General features: G+C 40.6%; 1 protein-coding gene across 7 annotated transcripts in view; it reads left to right on the top strand.

The window, feature by feature from the left end:
* VPS8 (VPS8 subunit of CORVET complex) overlaps positions 1-16,745 on the top strand; it is a 244,417-nt gene that overhangs the window by 110,615 nt on the left and 117,057 nt on the right. For all 7 annotated transcript variants that reach the window (XM_032298379.1, XM_032298382.1, XM_032298381.1 and 4 more), the window contains 8 exons: positions 116-188; positions 491-610; positions 4,254-4,325; positions 9,184-9,303; positions 10,692-10,748; positions 12,521-12,603; positions 13,672-13,756; positions 14,585-14,683. In XM_032298379.1, the coding sequence (XP_032154270.1) occupies positions 116-188; positions 491-610; positions 4,254-4,325; positions 9,184-9,303; positions 10,692-10,748; positions 12,521-12,603; positions 13,672-13,756; positions 14,585-14,683 (709 nt within the window). The remainder of the gene's footprint in view (positions 1-115; positions 189-490; positions 611-4,253; positions 4,326-9,183; positions 9,304-10,691; positions 10,749-12,520; positions 12,604-13,671; positions 13,757-14,584; positions 14,684-16,745) is intronic.

Below are 16,745 nucleotides of genomic sequence, written 5' to 3'. Positions count from 1 at the left end.
GCTGAGCCTACTTAAAAATTGAACTAGTATCTCAAGTTTGAGAAACGGTGTTGCTACTCACTTGAAAGTTATCCCTTTACAAGTCGCTGGATCTGTTCTCACTCTTTTCTTCTAGCTGTTGTCTAGCAGGTCGTGCCTATCCCCTTGGTGACATCCCTGAAGATCTTGTTCCCTTGGTTAAAAACCAGGTTGGTACTATTTTCATAGCTTTTTACTGTTCTGTGTGTCTTGTTAAGATGCACTGAAGACAAATTGCAGTTGAGGATTATACGCAGGTCAGGAGCTGTCACCTGTTACAGGTGAGGGCTTACACACTATTACTAAAGTCCATCATTACAGCGGAGAGAGAACTTAAGAGAGAGCTTATAAAGTAGTAGCAATTTAAACTGAATTCAGCCTACCTTTATTTTATCTAAATGGGAATCACTGCTTTAGCAAGATACTCTGGAAAGTGAAAAAATAATCAACATTTTTTTTTTCCAACTTACAGGTTTTTGAATTTCTAATTCGCCTGCATTCAGCAGAGGCTTCTCCTGAGGAAGAAATCTATCCTTATATTCGGACTTTGCTACATTTTGACACAAGAGAATTTCTAAATGTATTGGCACTGGTAAGAGATAGTATTATTTTAATGTGTTTTCAAAGAAGACAGAGCAGTAATTTTTTGGCCAGGCACAGTGGCTCACACCTGTAATCCCAGCACTTTGGCAGGCCGAGGCAGGCAGATGACCTGGGGTCAGGAGTTCCAAACCAGCCTGGCCAACCTGGTGAAACCTCGTCTCTACTAAAAATGCAAAAATTAGCTGGGCATGGTGGCACATGCCTATAATTCCAGCTACTTGGGAGGCTAAGTCAGGAGAATTGCTTGAACCCAGGAGGCGGAGGTTGCGTTGAGCCGAGATCACGCCATTGCACTCCAGTCTGGGTAACAAGAGCGAAACTCCGTCTCAAAAAAAAAAAAAAAAAAATGTTGAACATGTTGAATAACCATGTCTTTACTACACCTCTAAATCCATCACCTGACTCTTGCTATGAGAGGAATGAGGGCAACACTATAGTTATATGTTATTTCCAAAATTAGGATTACCTCAGTTTAAATGCTGTTTCCCAAAGAGGATTACCCCTTTTCTTATTAATTTTTTTTTTTGATAATCAGAAATAAACATAATAGAATAGATAAAATAATATAAAACATAAAAAGGGGCTGGATGCAGTGGCTTACACCTCCCAGCACTTTGGGAGGCTAAGGCAGGTGGATCACGAGGTCAAGAGATCAAGACCATCCTGGTCAACATGGTGAAACCCTGTCTCTACTAAAAATACAAAAATTAGCTGGGCATGGTGGCGCGCGCCTGTAGTCCCAGCTACTTGGGAGACTGAGGCAGGAGAATTGCTTGAACCCAGGAGGCGGAGGTTGCGGTTAGCCAAGATCATGCCATTGCACTCCAGCCTGGGTAATAAGGGTGAAACTCCATCTCAAAAACAAACAAACAAAAAATTGGTCTTTATTTATTTGTTTATTTTTTAGACAGAGCATTGCTCTTGTCTCCCAGGCTGGAGTGCAGTGGTACCATCTCTGCTCACTGCAACCTCCACCTCCTGGGTTCAAGTGATTCTCCTGCCTCAGCCTCCCGAGTAGCTAGGGTTACAGGTGCTCATCACCATGCCTGGCTAACTGTTGTATTTTTAGTAGAGATGGGGTTTCACCATGTTCGCCAGGCTGGTCTTGAACTCCTGACCTCAGGGGATCCGCTTGCCTTGGCCTCCCAAAGTGCTGGGATTACCAGCGTGAGCCACAGCTCCTGGCCAAAATTTGGACCTTGTATTACAGCAGTGAGTAGCCATCGAAGCCTTTTTGAAAGGAAAATATTTTGATTCTGTACTTTAAAAAAGATTCCCCCTGACTCTTGTGACTTAGTCAGTTTGGGGTGCTGTAACAAAGTTCCGTAGAATGGGTGGCTCATAAACAACCGAAATGTATTTCTCACGCCTCTAGAGGCTGGGAGGTCCAAGACCAACGTGCTGGCAGATTCTGTTGGTTTAGGCACACCTCCTAGAGGCTTACCCCCAATACCATCATATTGGTGTTTAGGTTTTCTACCTGAATTTGGGAGCATACAAATGGTTTGAAATGAGGTAACATGGAGGCAGGGAGATCTGTTAGCAAATTTTGTAGTAATCTAAATAGAAGACAATAGTGGCTTGAATTAGGGTATTGACAGTAGGGCTACCAAGATGTGAAGGATTTGAAAGGTATTTTAAAAGGCAAGTCAGCCTCATAAAGAAGAAGAATCTGTGCTAGAGACCACATGTAGCCCCCAAAAGCCAGAGGTATTACTGTCTGGCTCTTTACAGTGAATGTTGACCCCTGGATTAGGAGGTAGCTTGCTATCATTATTTTACAGAAACCCCATAATAATTTTTGAAGTACTACAGAAAGAAGTTTTTATACCCAAATTCACAGGTAACTTTGCACTTGAGTTTTAGATCTACCTTTGTACAGAAACTGTAATTCTCCATCAGGACCTCTTTGCATATTATTCCTCTAGTAAGCATCCATAATTAGAAGCATCTTTGTGGGACGATAATGACCTAACAATGTGCCATTTTGGTGGCAGATGTTAACTACCACCAGGATAGTCATTAAGCGTATCATAATATTCACGCTGTAGTATATCACCACTTGATTATGTTCACAGAATCCAACTATCAGTATCTGTTTCAAAGGAGTGACTACATGCTGCCAAAAGGAAAATGGTTAAGGAAATTCTGTTTGACTGGCTGTCACTGCTGTAGTTTTTAAAAGCATGTGTTAATTCTCCATGGTTTTGTATTTTAGTTGAATGTAGTACTCGTATTAGCAGATGGTGCCTTCCCTTAACCCGCAGAGTGACATCTCACTTTAGCAGGCAGGGATGGGTGAATATGTACTTGCGTGTTTGCTGTTCTCATGAATCCGAAGATAGAATTGAGAGAGACTTTGTAGTCTGTCTTCCCATCTTCAGTCAGGGTCATATCTAACCTTCATATATATCAAAATAACTTGTATTTGAGCCCTTCGCAGTAAGAGTTCCTGCAGTCTCCTTGGCAACTTGTTTCAGCGTTTCCCAACTACCTGGCAGTAAAGCAGACTAGCTGAAAAAAAAGTCAAGAATATTTTATTTTTTGTGCATCAAACAGAAGGAAGGGAAGGACATGCTAATAAGAGAACAGCATGAACAAAGGTGCTTTGGAGAAATGGGGGGAAGTTCAGGCTCGTTTGAAGAACAGTAACTGCTCTTGTTTGAACGGGACTGTGATGCAGCCTTGAAAGTTCATGTCCATGACATTTCTTTTTATTTTTAATCTATGGTGACAATGTGTAGTTCATTTTCTTGTTACAAGAAAATAGTAATAAATTAGTGCTATGTGCATCTTAACATTTCTTAGAATCAAATGAACTAAGTGAAAACCGTAGAAAAGATCATTAGGTCTTTCATCATTCTTATTGTTCAGTAAAAATTTCCATTTTAATTTTTTGATAGTGGACACAGTCTCAGTTTCTTCATATATACTGTATGTACTAGGATTTTTTATGACATGCTGTTATCATATACTGACAAACGGAATCTGATATTGTAATTGATTTTCATGCATGTTATGTTCCAAGTATTTTGGCTCCGCTTGATCAGGTACCTAAAATAAAACTGGCTGTAGTTGGCAGTGTTTTAAGAATAGTAAGTAGGCTTGAGAATTTTAACTTTCTTTTAAGCATAATCATGTTTAAAAAATGCCTATGTTTGGAAATCATTTCTCTTAATTGTCATGGAAATTATGAAAGTTATTCTTCATGACAGTTAATAAACTGTGTCTTCGTTATTTCCAAATAACATAGACTGAATGATGGCTGAACATGTAGTATTTTACCCTTCTGTTCTCAAACTTTCGTTCCCAAATTACCTGTTTCCGTTAGTGTTCTCTCTCTCTCTTTTTTTTTTTTTTTTTGCTCGTGGACTTTGCCTTCCTTTCTCAAATTTTTATACTTATTTGTGATTTTTTTAAGTCTCAGAATACTGTGCATTATTAAATGACATAGCTTTCTATTTGACTCACTAAAAATAATGTCAGAAAAGGCGTATATGAAAAAATCTGATGAGGAATAGTTACCTTATTTGGGAAATTACTTGGATTTTATTAACAAAAATTTAATAGCTTGTTTTCTTTTACAACGTGCAAACAATAATTACTTGTAAAAATTTACTTCTCCCTTTTAGACTTTTGAAGATTTTAAAAATGACAAGCAAGCTGTGGAGTATCAACAGCGGATTGTGGATATTTTGTTGAAAGTGAGTAGATAGTTGAGTTGTTTTATAGCAGGTTATAAAATAATCTTGTTAAGTGGCATGTTGGAATCATATCTTAAAAGTTTATTATGGTGTTTTTGTCCTCAAGAGCTGAATTAAGTACTAATCATTTATTGTTAAAAATGCTTAGTGTATGTTGGCTTTAGACTGGGTGCCAGAATAGAGAGCACTGTGTGAGAAAGGCATGTGGTGATGTTTGCTGTTGAGTGTGATTACGTGTCGTAACGGAGACTAACCCACCGTGCTTTGAGAAAAGAGTTCATGCGAAGGATCTTCCTGTGTCTCATGCCCGCTTCACTTTGTTGCTAAGGTAGTGCCATATTCTGTCATGGCACTGAGATGCCAGGTGACATCTCAGAATGATTTGAGGCACCCAGAAATGATCGTCCCCTTGCACATCTAATTAGATTCAGCAGAAAGCTATTTTGAGATGTATGCTGCTGCTACTGAACGAACGCAGGGAAAGGGTCTTTTCTTTTCCATCTGCGTGACTTCAGGCAGGCCAGGTTCCTCTTGGAGTTGAAAGCTTAGAGTTTTTCATTTTGTTAATTTGGCTGTAAAATGGAGGCTTCTATCTTTTAATCTTAAATTATTTTGGACAAGAGACTAGAATTAAAGTGTTTTCTGGTTGTGCATAACATCAATATCTTACATTTATAATAGTTCTTTATAATTTCCAAAGCATGTTTATATACATTATTTCTTTTGAGCTATCAATTAATATTAATTCACCTTGTAAGACAGGCAGTGGTGATTATGAGAATAGGGCTGTTAACCTGTCAGATAATGTCAGTTTGATTCAGGTGGCTAGTATGGAGAACTTTCCCCTAGATTTCCAAAATACCTTTCTAAATGGTCTCCTTATTCTCAGTCTTGTCGTCCTCTAATTTGTGGTCTTGCCTCTCTTCTGCCTAATATTCTTCTGTGGCTTCCTATTGGTCATTTGGAATTAAGTTCTGCTGTGAGAGAAAACTCAATAGTTTCATTGTGATGAGAATTAATTTTTCTCATAGAAGTCTGAAAGTAGGCAATCTGGTCTAGTAGAGTGACTTCGTAAACTTACCAGGGATGTAGATTCCTTCTGTCTTAGCATTATACTTAGTACATGATTTCTGTCTTTCCATCCAAAATGGCTGCTCAGGCTTCTGCCATTACCTCTGCATTCCAGCCAGCCTGAATGTAGAAAGAGAGGAGGAAAATGTTCCCTTTCCTTAAGGACACTTCTTAAAAGCTGTGTAATACAATTCTTATTGTATATACCATATTGCTTATACCATATTGCCAAGAACTTAGATATAAGGCCCCTTAGTTGGTGGGGGAGAGTGAGAAACAGAGTCTGTATTCTTGGTAACCATGTGCTTACTAAGCATGAGGAGTTTGTTTTCTTTCTTCCTTTCTTCCTTTCTCCTTCCTTCCTCCCTCCCTCCCTCCATCCCTCTTTCCTTTACATCCATCCACCTATCCATCCGTCTTGCTCTGTTGCCCAGGCTAGAGTACAATGGCACGATCTCAGCTCACTGCAACCTCCACCTCTGCGTTCAGGTGATTCTCCTGCCTCAGCCTCCAGAATAACTGGGATTATAGGCACCTGCCACCACACCTGGCTAATTTTTGTGTTTTTAGTAGAGACAGGGTTTCACTATGTTGGCCAGGCTGGTCTCGAACTCCCGACCTCAGGTAACCTGCCCACCTCAGCCTCACAAAGTGCTGGATTATAGGTGTGAGCCACCACGCCCAGCCTTGAGGAGTTCTGTTTCTAAGATAGGAGGGAAGACTAGATGTTGGAGCATAAGTCATAATTTCTGCCATACCCATTTACACTGTGGAACATCCCAGATCCCTCTGTATTTTCTGGTCCTGACTGGGTCTCTTTAACTGCTCCCCTCTCTCATCCGCCTCATCATCCCACCCCACACACCTTGTATTAGGTACCCTCAACCATATTAAATTATTAGAATTCACTAGACTCTCTGTGGCGTGTTCATGGTTTATGTCCTTTGCAAGGGTTTTCTTTCAGTCTGTCATGCCTTTTCCTTTCTTTTCGCTCACTGGCAAGTTCCTGATCATTTTTCAAGACTTAACTGAAACGTCATCTGTGAGAAACTCATTTGAACGCCCTCCCGCCGTCTAGGTTGATTGGTTGCTGCTTGTCTGCGCTCAGGCCACGCGTTCCGTTGTTAGCACGCGGTGTTGTCATGTTTACATGTTTTCTTATCTATCCTATCGAGACGTGAGCTTCCTGAGGGCAGAGAGTGTGAGGATTCTTCTAATTATTATTTTTATTCCCACTATTTTGGTCATTGTTTTCTCATGCCTAGCACAGATCCAGCTCAGTGCCTGTAACCCGGTAGATGTCAGGTCAGTGGAAGTTGGTTAAAGCGTAATTTCGGTTGAAAACTATGCTAAGTTGGAAGAATGATCCAAATGAAGAGAAAGCTCCATAAGTCCTCGACTCTTCCTGTGGTGACTTGCCATTCTTGTCTGTTGTCTTGATAGTGTTTACCTTGGGTCAGTGAAGAATGAGCTTTTGGGATTATTTGTGTCATTTCTAGTGCAAGAGATGTGCTCACTGGTTAAAGTGTGCTTGCGAGGGAGCCAGGGAGAGGAGGGGTATAGGCAGTGACCAGAGAACAGGCCAGTGGGCGTTACCAGTGTGCTGAGTGGCTGCGGACAGAAAGGGAAACATCTGTTCATTTGTGACTTTCTACAAGATTGCCCAGAAAATTTGTAAGCATGGTCTCGGAAACAGGCTAAAGAGAAGTAGAAAGGAAAGGGCCTTTTGTAGGATCATAACCAGTTACACACTTGCTGAGGTGCTGAGGGAATTCTCCTGTGTATAAGCATGTGTATATATGAGATAAAGCTTTTATAACTTGAAATACCTGCATATTCTTATAACGAGTATATACTTGACACGTGATGATTACTGGACTAAAAGCAGAAAGGGCAAAATAAAGGGTTGTAAGAAGAGAACGGTCAGAAGCTAGGGAATGTTGTCTAAAGGGAGAAACCTGATACTTTATCTTTGAATGGAGATGAAAGGAGGGGACTTGAAACTTTTTAACGATGTGTCAGGGCACTATACCCTGATTTATTGTAGATAGAGTTGCCCCAGGAATTCAGCTCACCCGAAGCAGTGCGTGGTCTCCCCTCCCACACCTCTGCGTTCTCCGTTAAGGGCATCATTCTCCCACCTGCCAATCAGGCTCAAAATCTGTCCTTTTAATTGCTCCTATAGCCACATGTTTCCACACGTGGGAATACTTGTCCTGTCCCCCCTCTCTCTGCTCTCCATTTTCATGATCACTGCCCGAGTTCAGAGCCTTTGGGCTCTCCCTTAGACCTCTGCAGTCACTTGCATCTTGCCCTCCATGCCTTCTGTTTCTTTCTTCTGTTAACTTTGTCCACTGCTGACAGGATAATGTTCCTAAGCACAGTACTGTTCATGATCAGCTCCCCTGGTGGAACACGTTTACTAGCTCCCCAGTGTTCTGTATAGTACACGCCGGACTCCTCAGGATGACATTTGAGACCCGAGCATCCCATTTAATCTCATGTTTCCCTCTTCCTGCATGCTGCTGCATTCTGATGAATCTTGTGGCTCCCCTAGCAAACATGTTTTTCTGTGTCCACGGTTTTGCTCTCACTCTCCTCTTCTCTGTGACATTTCCCTTTGTCACAATTTCTGCATGGGCTCCAAAACTTAGCCTAAAAGCTGTTTTTCTCATTTCTTTTCAAATTCCCTCTCTAACCAGTTGAATTAACATTTTCCACTGTGCTTCTTTAATCATTCATGCCTTTATAATAGCAGTCAGTATGTTATGCCTTTTATTTAAGATGTGTCTGTCTTTTCCTTCTTGTTCCTAATTAAAGACACTTAAGGCATCTTACACATAGTGAGTACTTAGGAAATGAGAGCTGAGTTAAAGCCAGAGGAATGACTATGATTTGGTAACTGTGTGTGATTATAAAAAGCCTGTTGGGCTGGGGGGTAGCTCACGCCTGTAATCCCAGCACTTTGGGAGGCCGAGGCAGGCAGATCACGAGGTCAAGAGATCGAGACCATCCTGGCCAACATGGTGAAACCCCGTCTCTAAAAAAAAAAAAGCCTGTTATACAAAACCATGTGTTCAAGGAACTGCTTGATACAGGGCGGAAGCCATTCCGTTCAGTGATCCATGTATCTGTGTGACAGCTGACTGCCGGGGGACACCCTCATTCTCAGTTATCTCACACCCAAACCTCAAAGCAACACGCTTCTTCCCTTGCTGATCGGCAGATTTTTAGTAGGACTATTTAATTGTACAATGCCAGCCTGGCCAATGTGGTGAAACTCCATCTTTACTAAAAATACAAAAATTACCTAGGCATGGTGGCACATGCCCGTAGTTCCAGCTACTCGGGAAGCTGACATGGGAGGATCACTTGAACTCAAGAGGCAGCGGTTGCAGTGAGCCAAAATTGCGCCATTGCACTCCAGCTTGGGCAACAGAGCGAGACTCCGTCTCAAAAATAATAATAATTGTAGAATGATTCTTGAAGAATTCCTGAGGGAAACATGATTAATATTTCTTTGAAATATTACAGTTTACATGTCTACCTCCTTGTCAATTCAGTTCTCATCCAGATTGTGCTAGAAATATGCCAAAAATCACTGAAATATTTTCAGAGTATGCAAATAGTTGTGCTTCTTCTAAATGGCGTTAAATTCAATTGTTGCACAGTCAATAAAAGAATCTTTTTACAAGTCTTCAGTAATGAGGCTGTCCCCTCTTCTAATTGTATGCTTTTGCGTCAAACCAGATGGTGTATTGAATAAATGGTCTCCTTTGCTCCTCAGGTTATGGTGGAGAATTCAGACTTCACCCCCTCACAAGTAGGGTGTCTCTTTACCTTTCTTGCTCGGCAGCTTGCAAAGCCTGACAACACCTTGTTTGTAAACAGAACACTTTTTGATCAGGTAAGTGTCTAGCAGTGAAAACTAAAAGCTTTTTATCTGTTTATTGTGCACAGTTCCCTGGATTACACTGTTTCTTGATGTGACAGACTGTTGGGTAAATGTCTTATCAAGGAGAGGCCTGTTGAGGTTTTGGATCTAAATTAGGGGTGTGTGTATGTATGGGTGTATGGGTGTATTTGTGGAGATTGGTTTATAGAGATTGTGTTCTTTGAATTATTCTGTTGTTCTGAATTGCCTGGAATTCTTTGCTCAAGAGTTTTCCAATTTAAGAATCTCCCCCATCTCTCTGGTATTAAGACTATGAGGACCATCATGTGGAGAAGCGATTACTTTTATAAAATCTCAATTTACCTACAAATGACTTTGCAGGCGTCTTGTAAGCCCACTTAAATAGCTCCTATGTTTCCACAGGTGGCAAAGAAAATACTTTTTGTCTGGAGAAAGTATCTAAAGATGACTAGCATTTTCTGAGCACTTCAGAATGGCAGGCATTGTTCCAAAGCTTTATGTGTGTGTGTTGCCTTAGTCCTCTCAACAGCTCGAAAATAGGGGCAGTTATCCTCCTTTTATAGATGAGGAGGTGAAAGCCTGGAGAGATTGGGTCATTCGTCTAAGGTCATACTTAGTAAGTGTTGTTATTAGCAGCAAATATTAAGTCTTAATAGGGTTAGTGTCCAAATTCAGGTGGCCTGACTCCTATGTCCGTGCTTTGCTAGGTCCGTGGTATCGTATCAGGAAACTTAAAAGTTAAGGGGTGCGTGTGTGTGTGTGTGTGTGTGTGTGTGTGTGTGTGTGGAGAGAGAGAGAGACAACACTGCCTTATATCTGTGTTTCTTATAGCTATGTTTCTTTTCTCTCTCTCTTTTTTTTTTTGAGATAGAATCTGGCTCTGTCACCCAGGCTGGAGTGTAGTGGTGCAATCTCAGCTCACGACAACCTCTGCCTCCTGGGTTCAAGTGGTTCTTCTGCCTCAGCCTCCAGAGTAGCTGAGATTATAGGTGCATGCCACCACACCCAGCTAATTTCTCGTATTTTTAGTAGAGACATGGTTTCACCATGTTGGCCAGGCTGGTCTTAAACTCCTGACCTCAAGTGATCCACCCTCCTCTGCCTCCAGAAGTGCTGGGATTGCAGGTGTGAACCAGTGCGCCCAGCCTCTTACAGTTATGTTTCTAAAGAGTAAAGGAATATGTATGTAAGGCACATATTAAATTGTTGGCATGTCTGAGCCTAATGTTACATGTACTAGGCCAATCAGCTGGGCAGGTACTCTGCACCTGTGGGATTTGTTACGGTTGAGTGTGAATGGGTTGGCTATTTGAAAGGGTGGGTACTATTTTTATTATGAGAGTACTAATGTCTGCATGCTTTACTTTTTCTTTGGCCAGGTCCTTGAATTCCTCTGTAGTCCTGATGATGACTCCCGACACTCTGAAAGACAGCAGGTATGAACCACTAGAACTCTTTGCTGCTAAATAGGAAACGAGTAAACCAGAAGGAACTCTTCTGTGCTAGACCACACTACACCTAAGGGGCAGTGACTTGTGCCAAACCCTAATACGAAGGTAAAGTCAGTGGAGACCAGAAAATAGAGTGGTTGGTTGTTAGAGGTACATGTATAAGGAGCTTATATCAAACTAAATTCCTAGGTAGGCCAGATCCGTCTTGCACCCACCATGACATCAGAGAAACGACTTCATCTTTCCTTATTACACAGCAGCAGTTAGGACTTTCTGTACCCTGCATTCCATTGGCTGCTGTGGTCCTGACACAAAAAAGCTGCAGGCTCCTGAGTATTGACATGCCTAACTCTTGAGAGTGCCCCAAAACCCCACCTCATTAGGGCTGAGCATTCTGGACACCAGCATCCATGTGTCCCTCCACTCATTATTGTGGGATGGTAACTGTTTGAGTCCCACTTCTCTCTATTTGTGGCACTTTCTTGAGGTTCCCTTCAGGGGTAGGATTCTTTAAAAAGCATACCCACCATAATTGTGGGCACTAAGAGAGTCAACCCATTTTGAATTGATAGCCAGATTTTGTCAGGTAAGTAGACTAGTCAAAGTAAGTACTTTGGGAGCCGTGCTGAAGAACGGGTCTACGGCACTGTGGCGATTGTACACAGCTGGGAAGTTGAGGCTATCAGATAGCAACAGGGACCCCTTTGTCTGCACAGCTGTGGCCCGGTGACCGCTGCAGAGCAGCCTAGGAAGAAGAACAGCTAGTAAAGTTTTGGTTATCTCTTAAATTACATTGAATACAAATAGTAATGTGGGCCCCCTCATTTCAGCTGCTTAGTGTGGTAAAAATTAATTATATGAGCCACAATATTTGTGTTTGCTTTTTATTGTGGCCAAATAGACATAGCACATAATTTACCATCTTAACCATTTTTAAGTGTAAACACCAGCGATCCTCACCTTGTTGTACAGTCACCATCCCCACATCCCGAGCTCTCTTACCTTCCCAAACGGAACTGCCCTCCCAATTAAATCCTAACTCCCACTCCCTATTTTCTCCTCCCCAGCCCTTAGTAACTACCAGTCTCTCTGAATGTTACAACTTTAGGTACCTCACCTAAGTGCACTCATACAATATTTGTTCTTTTGTGTTTAGCTTATTTCACTTAGCATGATGTGTTCAAAGTTCATCCATGCCACAGCGCGCATGTGTCAGATTTTCTTCCGACTGAAGAGTACGCCGTGGTCTGCACATACCTCATTTTCTGTAGTCATTCATCCACTGATGGACATGTGGATTGTCTCCACCCTTTGGCTATTTTGCATAGTGCTGCTATGAAAAGCCCCAATATTTAATTTTTTTAAATTAACGTATAAACATGGATACCACCTGTGGATAAACAGGTTGTAAAGAACCATAAGACATAAAAGCGAGACAAAAGTTCACTTTTTGAAAGCAAACATACAGACATTTAAGCTTAGCAGAGAATCAGTTCAGTGTCTAATAGGGCTTTATTCGCAAACACTGTGGCGCTCTCTCCATGTTTGAAAAGCAAAGCCATTTATCTTTTTATAGGACTTAAATGCAGTATGATCACGTTTATAATGTCACTCTAACCCCTTCCATGTGTGACAGCAAGCCAAAATATCATCAACTAAAAAGAAAAAAATAGAAGTTATAGTCTGCATGGCTGAATGTACTCTTAAAGAGCTAGTAAATTCTCAAGTGTTTTTACTCATTGGTTTTAAACGTTCAGGTCCTTTTAGAATTGCTGCAGGCCGGAGGCATAGTTCAATTTGAAGAGAGTCGACTCATCCGTATGGCAGAAAAAGCTGAGTTGTAAGTTGTTTTGAAACTGTATATTAGTTTTCCATAGAAATATTAAATTACATTTCTCTGAGTTAAAGCCCAGTTTACTGATGCATTGCCGCTTTTTTAATTAGGAAAGATTATACAAATAACAACAAGCTAAGTGTGAAAATTTTTGCCTTTTAATTGAATTCTGGAAATTAGTAAAATTTGCAGAAATTGATAGGGCATATTTGAAGTGTTTGTACAATTGTTTAAATGTAAAAGTAGAATAGCAGTCTTATGGTGTTCTATTATTTTAGTTTTTTAAAAAATATTTCCATGTTTCATACGTTTTTTATGGTTATCTTAGATTTATTAGAGACCGTGCAATATTTGGCATAGCAAATTAGATATAATATCACACTGCTACTTACCTAGTATGTTGTAGGTTTTATTCAACATATAATTCTGAACAGAGGAAATTTTTTGTAAAATTTTTGTAAATTATCAATATCTAACATGTTGACTATTTCTTATGTGATACATTATTGCTTTAGCATTTCTTTTGTATTTAGCATTGAAATTTCTTATAAACATAGTATTTAGCAGACTCTTAAACCTAAAGAAAAGCAGATACTCATCTCTCTCTTAGACATTTAATATAACTTTATCTAACAGTAGAAGTCACATCTACTATATTAATTTTTCTTTTTTTTTGAGACAAGGTCTCCCTCTGTTGACCAGGCTGGAATGCAGTGGTGCCGTCATGGCTCACTGCAGCCTTACCTGTAGGGCTCAAACAATCCTCCCTCCTCAGCTTCCGTAGTAGCTGGGATGACAGGCACATGCTACCATGCCTGGCTAACTTTTTGTTTTTTGTTTTTTGTTTTTTTAGAGATGGGGTCTTGCTATGTTGTCCAGTCTGGTCTGAAACTCCTGGTCTCAAACAATTCTCTTGCCTCAGCCTCCAAAAGTGCTCGGATTATAGGCATGAGCTGGGACACCTGGCCCACTTTTTCTAATACTAACCTGTGTGCCTGAGCAAGTGTCTCAAAATAACAAGCTAATAACCACCTGCCTGTTTGGTACACTGAAGTTTTCCCCTTTACGTTCTAGCTATCAGATTTGTGAATTTATGTATGAGCGAGAACACCAATATGACAAAATAATTGATTGCTACCTACATGACCCTCTGAGAGAGGTGAGTCAAGACACTGCTTACCCTTCTTATTCAGCTTTCCACTTATTGAGTACTAATAACTGTTCAGTAGCAATATTTGTGCATGTGTATGAGTCAAATATACACTGATAATTAAAACAGATGGAGTTCTTGCAGTTTTGGAATGTGTAATTTAGTGATGGAAACTGGCAGTAAATAAAACCAAATATGATTACAAATTGTGATAAATGCTAGGGAAGAGAAACTGAGCGCAACTTTAAAGGATAATGGGGAACTGACTTATGCAGAGTAGCCGGGGAAGGGATCTCAGGGAAAGTGACATAAAAACTGAGTTTTGAAATTTGAGAAGCCAGTGAAGGAAGGAACCAAGAAGAGTGTTCCAGGATGGGGAACTCTGTATGCGAAGGAGGGAGGTGGGGAAGACTGACATGTTCAAGGGGCTGCGTGGGGACCTGACAGGTAAAGTGAGAATCAGTTCAGCTGCGTGGAGACCTTACAGGTAAAGTGAGAGTCAGTTCAGGTGGAGCGTAATAGACAAGGGCGGGAGTGATTTGAACTGAAATTGGGAATGTGGACAGAGATCCCCAGAAGCCAAAGTGTGATACTCTCTCACTGAAGATTAATACATTGAAACCAAAATTAATTGCAACAGATTTGTTGCTTCTAAGAGTCTATCCTAAATTTTGAACAATTACTCTTTCTTTTTGGGGGCAGAGTTTTCCATCAGTTAACTGTCTCCAAATGATTTTTCATCTTCAAATAATAGCTGTTTACCAAGACTGGTTCAGCTGGTAGTGAGTAAATCTTGAGCGAGCGGGTGAGTACATTATATTGTCTTGTGCTCTTCAGGAAGAAGTCTTCAATTACATTCACAATATCTTATCCATTCCTGGACACAGTGCCGAGGAGAAGCAGTCTGTGTGGCAGAAAGCAATGGATCTTATTGAGGTACCAATTTGCCAAACTTTTCACACTTCACTATCTGAATGGCCATTTAACCCAAGTTAACTTTATGCCAGCTAAGCAATGGCGTCCATCATATTAAGATGATTTAATGTAGGGTTGAAGTCTTTTTCATGTAATTTTTCTACTTCATATTTGTTTTCCTAAAGTCTGTGTCGCATGCAATCTGTTACATCATGACTTCTGAAACTAGCCCATGTTCAATCGGCTAGTGACAAACTATTATTAGTGGGTTTTTACAAAGTTCTTAGAATGATTCTGAGAGTACTGCTTGTCTCCTTTTCCTAATATGTGGTAGGTGCCATTCCCTCCAATTATCTAATGGACTTTTAGAAAAATTACTGCAATGAGTTTTTCTCTGATGTATTTCTCTTCCTTGTGTAACAGGATGATGATTCTGACCTAGCTATGGTGAACTAATTCACTGATTTTGTTGATGCATGCTATTTTACAGAGGATGCAAGTGTTCACTTCTGTTAAAACAAAAGTTCTTACTAAGGAACAATGCTTCTAGATGTACAAATAGACTGCTTGTCGGGAGAGGGCTGTGATCAGAATGTGTTCTGAAATGGGACCCAAAAATCACTTCTTCCTTCAGTTTCCTTATGTTCGTAACAACTCCTCACCCCAGAATCCAACAGAACCAGCAGTTTGGTTGAAATCTATTCTTTTTATGGTTTTTTTTTTTCTTTCTTTTTTTGAGACGGTGTTTCACTCTTGTTGTTCAGGCTGGAGTGCAGTGGTGTGATCTCGGCTCACTGCAACCTCCACCTCCCAGGTTCAAGGGATTTTCCTGCCTCAGCCTCTCAAGTGGCTGGGATTACATGGGCCACCACACCCAGCTAATTTTTGTATTTTCAGTAGAGACAGAGTTTCACCATGTTAGTCAGGCTGATCTTGAACTCCTGACCTCAGGTGATCACCTGCCTCAGCCTCCCAAAGTGCTGGGATTACAGGCGTGAGCCACTGCATCCAGCCTCTTTTTATGTTTTATGCTATTTTATCTATTCTATTATGTTTATTTCTGATTATCGAAAAAAAAATTAGTAAGAAAAGGGGAAATAGCATTTAAACTGAGATAATCCTAATTTTGGAAATAACATATAACTATAGTGTTGCCCTCATTCCTCTCATAGCAAGAGTCAGGTGATGGTTATTCAACTTTTTTTTTTTTTTTTTTTTGAGACGGAGTTTCGCTCATTACCCAGGCTGGAGTGCAATGGCACGATCTCAGCTCACCGCAACCTCCGCCTCCTGGGTTCAGGCAATTCTCCTGCCTCAGCCTCCCGAGTAGCTGGGACTACAGGCATGCGCCACCATGCCTAGCTAATTTTTGTATTTTTAGTAGAGATGGGGTTTCACCATGTTGACCAGGATGGTCTCGATCTCCTGACCTTGTGATCCACCCACCTCGGCCTCCCAAAGTGCTGGGATTATAGGCATGAGCCACCACGCCCAGCCAAACATTTTTTATAGATAAGCAAAATTATAAGAAAGGATGTGATGTGGATACTTTTAGTTCCTGAAGGTTGTAAAGTTTAGAAAGATCAGAGGTGTGAATAGCATCTTCTTGTGAAGTATCTGACATGAAAGGTGGTATACCCAGTCATGAGATATGTGGTCTGAAGTAATTTCCACACTGCTGTATGTAGGATTGAGAACATGGAATACATTATTTAATGCTGTTAGATCCCTGCTAACAACAAGATGAATATATCTTGGCAAAATAACAAGTCATCCTCTGATTTTGTGTTTCATATTTTTTCCCTTTAATCGTTTAGAATTCTTTTTCATCCTCCTCTTCGAGTCTCCATGGTTATATTGTGGTTCAGTTTTCATTTCCCCTCATCTGTGCTATATAGTGGTTTGAGCACATGGATTCCAGACATGAAAATGGAGCCACATCTCTGCATCATGTGAAATATGATAAATCAGTCAATGAGCAGACAGATTACCCAGCAAAAAAACTCATGCTGGGGAAGCCAGAAGTATTTTTGCTACACAATAATTATTTTTGCTGACTGCTTTTTTCTCACCTCTGCATATT

Source organism: Sapajus apella, unplaced genomic scaffold (genome assembly GCF_009761245.1).
Source record: "Sapajus apella isolate SASKATOON/1434 unplaced genomic scaffold, GSC_monkey_1.0 scaffold38, whole genome shotgun sequence".
Classification (NCBI taxonomy): Eukaryota; Metazoa; Chordata; class Mammalia; order Primates; family Cebidae; genus Sapajus; species Sapajus apella.
Note: the sequence above shows the minus strand (reverse complement) of the source record. Positions and strands in the feature narration are given on the sequence as shown.